The 7,751-nt window shown below is 31.1% G+C and overlaps 1 protein-coding gene across 2 annotated transcripts in view; it reads left to right on the top strand.

Annotated features, from left to right (window-relative positions):
• The first annotated feature begins 27 nt into the window (after window positions 1-27).
• Window positions 28-7,751, top strand: part of prep (prolyl endopeptidase) — a 20,500-nt gene continuing 12,776 nt past the window's right edge. Inside the window, exons 1-2 of one of the 2 annotated variants that reach the window (XM_053231832.1) lie at window positions 28-153; window positions 7,238-7,312. Coding sequence is in view for 1 of the 2 variants with exons in the window: in XM_053231831.1 (XP_053087806.1) it covers window positions 3,948-3,989; window positions 7,238-7,312 (117 nt within the window). In the remaining variant the exon portion in view is untranslated. Of the gene's footprint in view, window positions 154-3,800; window positions 3,990-7,237; window positions 7,313-7,751 lie in introns of those variants that run through there. The other variant, XM_053231831.1, reaches the window with a different exon arrangement.

A 7,751-nucleotide genomic window follows, 5' to 3' on the forward strand; every position in this document is an offset into this window, starting at 1 on the left:
GCCGCTGTCATCCTCCGCATAGCCTCCATCACCGACACCCCGCTACTTACCGTCTCTCTCTCTCTCTCTCTCTCTCTCCTTCCTCCTGCCAAAAACATGTGACGTCATGGAGCTGGAGATTAAAGAGACAGCACACCACATACAGTAGTGCAGGTTGGTTTAAAGGTGCAATCGTGTTTTTTTTTTTTAAATCTCTTACTTGTACAAATCACCTGCAAAATATAGAGAACGTGATAAAAAAAATAATAATAATAATAGTTAATAATAGTTTAAGTCATGACCTCAGGACAAAAGCCTTACCTGGCTGAGAAAAACCCGACTTCCGGTCCGGAATGTTGTTTGTGTTTGGATGCGCCACTGTGAATCCTGGGGGCGTGGCTTTGTGAACATGGGCGGGGATGTGGGTGGGCTCAAGAAGTTAAAAAATAATAATAATTGAAATGTTTAACACAGGGAATCTCATTACGTTGATGTGTGTAAGTGTGAGTGTGTGAGTGTGTGTAAGTGTGAGTGTGTAAGTGTGTGTGAGTGTGTTTGTAAGTGTGTGTATGTGTGTGTAAGTGTGTGTGAGTGTAAGTGTGAGTGTGTGTGAGTGTAAGTGTGTGTGAGTGTAAGTGTGAGTGTGAATGTGTGTGTAAGTGTGAGTGTGAATGTGTAAGTGTGTGTGAGTGTAAGTGTTTGTAAGTGTGTGTGTGTGTGTGAGTGTGAATGTGTGTGTATGTGTGTGTATGTGTGTGTAAGTGTGTGTGAGTGTGTGTGTGTGTGTGTGTGTATGTGTGTGTGAGTGTAAGTGAGTGTGTGTAAGTGTGTGTAAGTGTGTGTGAGTGTGTGTGTATGTGTGTGTGAGTGTAAGTGTGTGTGTAAGTGTTTGTAAGTGTGTGTGTGTGTGTGTGTGTGTATGTGTGTGTGAGTGTAAGTGTGTGTGTAAGTGTTTGTAAGTGTTTGTAAGTGTGTGTGTGTGTAAGTGTTTGTAAGTGTGTGTGAGTGTGAATGTGTGTGTATGTGTGTGTGTAAGTGTTTGTAAGTGTGTGTGTGTGTGTGTGTGTGTGTGTGTGTGTGGAGGAAGACTCAGGAGACAGGTGAGATTTTTGCTCAGCTCTGTGCTCGTGTTTATTCAGTCCACGCTTTTCATCTCACTTTTAAATACTCAACAAACCCAAAACAACTCAACTGAAACGGGTCGGTCCCCCTTTCGCTCCATCGAGTTCAAGATCACGCTTCATGGCATGTGTGTGTGTGTGTGTGTGTGTGTGTGTGTGTGTGTGTGTGTGTGTTTCGCAACCTCCACCAGCTATATCGCTCTCTCTCTGGTTACTGCAGTTACTGACACACAAAGTGACATAAATAAGTAGACTGGCGGTAATAAGACACAGGTGAGAATCATCACGCGTTACCTGCCGGTTCGACCCGCCTCCTCTCCGTCCAGCTCTGACGCTCGACCACGCCCCCGCTGCTGTTTATATTACTTTTATGATTTCTTTGAATGAAAATTGATCACATAACTTTATTTGAATAAAAACAAATCTCTCAAAATAATTTCCCAAAGTCCAGATTTAGAGTGTGTGTGCATATTTAACATGGTGGATCCTACCATAATAATAATAATAATAATAATAATAATAATAAACTTTCACTGTCAAATCTTTTAACATTCTGGTTTTAAAATATCTAATATTGAAGACAACTTTATTTTAGAAAATATAATTTCTGAACATTCAAAATTTACAGTTTAGTTGCAAGATGCAAAGGAATTTTTTAAAAAATCATCTTTTCAAAAACACTCATTTATAAACAAACAAACAAACAAATGAAAACTAGTTTTTAAAACTCTAAGGTGCTCAAGTCGAGTCTGACACAAAATTTTTTTCTTTCATTTTTCTGTTATTTATTTTTTAAATAAAAAAGAAAGAGTATTAGTAAAGATTGAGAATGATAAATAGTCTACAGAGCTCCAGAAGTTTCTGTTCATTTACAATAATGAGCTGATTTTCATCTTATATTTTCTTAAAACATAAAAAAAGCCTTAAACTGACTGTCCATAAGTGTGGACCCGATGCATGAAAGGGTTAAAGAGGTGTGTTAGATCAGCGCTGCTCACACTTCTATAACAAGAGAGCTACTTTTTCTTCTTCTTCTTCTTATTATTATTATTATTTCAGGCAGGTTTTGGTCTTTTTTACTCATTTACAAATCACTACTTATTAATATTTATAGAAGGAATATTTAGACAGAATCAAAATTCATACATCATGCAATTTTAAGTAAAAAAAAAAAAGAAAAAAATATAAAAGAATCTGGATATGCATCAAAATAATTTAAGCATGAAAGAGTTAACTGTTAGAGAGCTAATGTTTAAAAAAAACTGACTAATCTTATGCAAAGTTTCACAATTCTTTAACTTTTCTGGCATTTTTTTCACATAATCCTCCAGTTTAGTACTGTGCAAGCAGCGAGAGAGAGAGAGAGAGAGAGAGAGAGAGAGAAAAATGTGAGAAAGCAGAAAGACTCAGACTGACAGAGTGATTGATTCAGATAAAATGAGAAAAAAGGAAAAAGAGGGAAAGAGTTTTTAAAAAAAAAAAAGAAGAGAAAAATAAGAGAGCACAAGAACAGAAAAAGGCAGAAAAGGAGAGAAAGAGAGAGGGAATTAAAGAAAAAGAAACACAGTGAAAAAAATGGAAGAAAAAAGAAACAAAGGGAAGGAATGAAAAGAGAAAGAAGCAAAAAGAAAAAAAACAAAAGAAGATGATCAAAGCATAAGAATTAAAATAAAGAGTGAAAAAGTAAAAAAAAAAAAGTAAAATAAAGTGAAAAAAGAAAATAATATTGAGCAAGAGAAACAAAAAGAGAGAAAATAGTTTAAAATTATTTATTAGCTCATAAGAGAATGATAGAGTAAAAGAAAGAAAGAAAGAAAGAAAGAAAAAAGAAAGGAATACAATAGAAAAAGTAAAAAGAGAGATATAAGATAAAAGACTTTCTCAGAAAGTCAGAAAGATGGAGAATGACAGAGTGATTGATTCAGATAGATGAGTAAAAAACAGAAAGATGGTGAAAGAAAAAAGAGAGCGATAAATGAAAAGAAAGAAAGAATAAAAGAGAGAAACAAACAAATAAATAAATAAACAGTAAAACGTGTGTACAAACACTACAGCTCTAAATTATTCTTTTAAATAGGAACTAAAATAAATGTCAGTTTAATTTCTTTTACTTGCATGAAATTCGTATATCTGTGTATCTGCTTTTCTCTTATTTAAAATTTAATCCATTTCAAATAAAAAAAAAAACTTTTCAAAGAAAACATGACGCCATTTTCTGCAATTATTTAAAAAAAAAAATCTTGAGGAGAAAACGTGTATTCGCTGTTGCATTTTCAAGAGACATTTAATTATGACACAACCGTTTAATTTATTTTAGAATTTACATTTTCGAAAAATGCCAATTACACAGACCTTCTTTTGTTTTATTTCATTTCTTTATTTTATTACAAATAAAAATACACGATATTTTAATCAGATTTGCACTTATTTCTTATTTCAAATACTATCGCAAATGCATATTTTGAATTAGTGTTTAATTTTTAAACTTTATAAATAAATAAATAAATAAATAAAGGAATGAATGAATGAATATTTGTTTATAAACAGCAGGGGGCGCCGCTCCATCAGCTGCTGTTCGTCACGTCTCTTTTCTTCACCAGAAGCAAGCTCTGGGGCTGTATTCTAAATTCCCCTTTGCTCCCTATATAGGTGCACTTCCTAGCAGCCTTCCTGCGCCCTATGTAGTGCACTACATGTTTAGCGGGACGCCATTTTGGGATCGAGCCCGCGCCGCTGAGATTTGCACTAACGGAAAGTCTTGAGGCGAAGTGTTGTTAGCTTCAGGCTAATTCAGTTTAAATAACTGTTCTGTTTTATTGCAAATTTTTATTTTTATTAAAAAGAAAAATGCCTTTTCAGTACCCAAACGCGTATCGCGATGAAGCTGTGGTAAGCCATTGCCTCTTTAGGCGAACATTTTTTTGTTTGTGCTAATGGCTAACTAGCTTAGCCATGCTAACAGAATGAATGGATTCGGTAGCTAGTTAGCTAGCAGGTTAGCATTAGCGTTAGCATTAAAGTCAGTGTGAATGGATGGATAGATGGATGTTGAAACCTCTAACCTACAACTTATTAATATTATTTTTTTAAATTATTTTTATATTATATTTTCAGCAGGAGAAATAGAAAACCTGCTAATGCTTCTGTTAGCTTCTGTTAGCTGTTTTAATAGAGTGCAAATGCTAACAATCTATGCTAACAATGCTAACATTTCTATTGTATAAATGTAATTAAATTCTAACCAGAGAAATAAGAAAAATAAAAAAATACATCATTTATACAGGGGTGAGAGAAATGTCACAAAATACCAAGTGATAAAATGATTTGAAAAAATGAACTATAATTTTTTTTTTTGTAAATAAATACCACAATTTTAATAAGAAGTATAAGAGTTTTATTTTGAGTATAAAAAAAATAAAATGTTAAATTATTTATTCTACATTTTGACACATTAATAAAAACAACAACAACAAAAAAAACTACACAATGTAGTTAAATAAATTATTCATTCTAAATTTATAAGAATGACTACAAAAAAACAACAAAAAACTTTAACAAATTATAAAATTTAATTATTTTTATTATTATAATTTGTTGTTATTATTTAACTAATTATTATTATTAACTTTATAAACAACTTTATTTGTATTAACAAAAAACTACATGCTGTAAATTGATAAGAAATTTATTTAAAAAATGTATAAGAAATATATACAAATTTAAATAAAATGCGTAACATTTATTTAAAAATAAAAGTTTCCATAAAATTATAGAAATTCAGAAATCTTCAGAAAGTTTTTAAAATCAGCTTTCTTTAGATTTTCACGTATTTTCTGCGCTAATAATCCTGACATTTCTTTTTTTTATTTTTTCATCTTTTTATGATGTAGTGACGTTTTTAATGATTTTTTTTTTTTTTTTAATTAAAAAGAATAAAAATATATATTTTAAAAAATCCCTCGTATCTACACAGGGCCAACAAGACAGTCAGTATTAAGATTTACGAAAAATAAAAATAAAATTTAACAAGGAAAAGAAAGGGGATTTTATTTTTGTTAACATCAGATCAGTTATCATTTTTTTAAATTTTTTTAATTTATGATGAGTAAGAGCGCAGTAGATGACGCTCGCAGTGTTTCACGTTAATATCAAAAACATTAAAAATTTATATTTATTTATATTAATATAAAATATTAATATCTTAGATTTAAATCACTGGAACTATGACATCACATCACCTCATTAACCCGGAAATGTTTTTTAAAAAAATCGGGAAAAATGGAAAAATATGGAATTTTCTTACCGTCGTTTATTGTTTGTCGTGAGTCATTTTTGTTATTTTTGACTCGTTTATTGTTTTTTTTGGGTCATTTTTGTTATTTTTGACTCGTTTATTGTTTTTTTTGGGTCATTTTTGTTATTTTTGACTCGTTTATTGTTTTTTTTTTGAGTCATTTTTGTTATTTTTGACTCGTTTATTGTTTGTTGTGAGTCATTTTTATTATTTTTGACTCGTTTATTGTTTGTTGTGAGTCATTTTTATTATTTTTGACTCGTTTATTGTTTTTTTTGAGTCATTTTTGTTATTTTTGACTCGTTTCTTGTTTTCCGTGAGTCATTTTTATTATTTTTGACTCGTTTATTGTTTTTTTTTGAGTCATTTTTGTTATTTTTGACTCGTTTCTTGTTTTCCGTGAGTCATTTTTATTATTTTTGACTCGTTTATTGTTTTTTTTGAGTCATTTTTGTTATTTTTGACTCGTTTATTGTTTGTCGTGAGTCATTTTTATTATTTTTGACTCGTTTATTGTTTGTTGTGAGTCATTTTTATTATTTTTGACTCGTTTGTTTTCCGTGATTGAATTTTAATATTTTTGACTCGTTTATTGTTTTTTTTGAGTCATTTTTGTTATTTTTGACTCTTTTATTGTTTTTTTTTGAGTCATTTTTTATTATTTTTGACTCGTTTATTGTTTGTTGTGAGTCATTTTTATTATTTTTGACTCGTTTATTGTTTTTTTTTGAGTCATTTTTGTTATTTTTGACTCGTTTCTTGTTTTCCGTGAGTCATTTTTATTATTTTTGACTCGTTTATTGTTTTTTTTGAGTCATTTTTGTTATTTTTGACTCGTTTATTGTTTGTCGTGAGTCATTTTTATTATTTTTGACTCGTTTATTGTTTGTTGTGAGTCATTTTTATTATTTTTGACTCGTTTGTTTTCCGTGATTGAATTTTAATATTTTTGACTCGTTTATTGTTTTTTTTGAGTCATTTTTGTTATTTTTGACTCTTTTATTGTTTTTTTTTTGAGTCATTTTTTATTATTTTTGACTCGTTTATTGTTTGTTGTGAGTCATTTTTATTATTTTTGACTCGTTTATTGTTTTTTTTGAGTCATTTTTGTTATTTTTGACTCGTTTATTGTTTTTTTTTGAGTCATTTTTGTTATTTTTTGACTCGTTTATTGTTTTTTTTGAGTCATTTTTGTTATTTTTGACTCGTTTATTGTTTTCCGTGAGTCATTTTTTTATTTTTGACTCGTTTATTGTTTTCCGTGAGTCATTTTTTTATTTTTGACTCGTTTATTGTTTTCCGTGAGTCAATTTTATTATTTTTGACTCGTTTATTGTTTTCCGTGAGTCATTTTTTTATTTTTGACTCGTTTATTGTTTTCCGTGAGTCATTTTTGTTATTTTTGACTCGTTTGTTTGCCGTGATTGAATTTTATTATTTTTGACTCGTTTATTGTTTTTTTTGAGTCATTTTTGTTATTTTTGACTCGTTTATTGTTTGTCGTGGATCATTTTTGTCATTTTTGACTCGTTTGTTGTTTGTCGTGGATCATTTTTGTTATTTTTGACTCGTTTATTGTTTGTCGTGGATCATTTTTGTCATTTTTGACTCGTCTCGGCGTTGGAGGAGGGGAATAAACGCTCGGTTGTCTCGAGGATTTGATAGATTTGAATCCTCCAGATTCGTACGTAGCCAAACATGAAATATGACCCTGGCGGGTGACAAAATACAGGCTCGTGCGTAATTTTCGGATAATTTTCGCATAAATCTGTTTCAGTTCGCGTTCCAGAAAACAGGATGCAGTTTGAAAGGTTTTTCAGTTGATGCGCTGGTGTGTTCTCAGGTGGACGATTACCACGGACACAAGGTTCCCGACCCGTACAGCTGGCTGGAGGATCCGGACAGCGAGAAGACGCAGGTAAAAACCCTCAGCTGCTTCCTTCACCTTTTAATAACCGTAACAGCAGCGACTCCACACCGTGCAGGAAGAGAGAGAGAGAGAGAGAGAGAGAGAGAGAGAGAGAGAGAGATAAGATAAACTTTATTGATCCCACAGTGGGGAAATTCAACTTATCACAGCAGCTCAGAGACAGTTAAAGTGCAGGAAGAAAGAAAAGGAAGGAAGAAAGAAAAGTTAAAACTGTAACTATATATGCGCCCTTAGGAATAATAAAAGAAATAAAATTATATAAAATTATATAAGATTTATAAAATGTTGCACAGATGAACATCACAGTAATGCGGTGTTGTAAGAAATAAAATTATATAAATATTATAAAAAATAAAGAGAGAGAGAGAGAGTGTGTGTGAGTGAGTGTGTGTTTAAGCTCGTGCTGAATTTCTACGTGACTCTCTTC

The sequence above is a fragment of the Pangasianodon hypophthalmus genome, chromosome 30, assembly GCF_027358585.1.
Source record: "Pangasianodon hypophthalmus isolate fPanHyp1 chromosome 30, fPanHyp1.pri, whole genome shotgun sequence".
In the NCBI taxonomy this organism is placed as follows: domain Eukaryota; kingdom Metazoa; phylum Chordata; class Actinopteri; order Siluriformes; family Pangasiidae; genus Pangasianodon; species Pangasianodon hypophthalmus.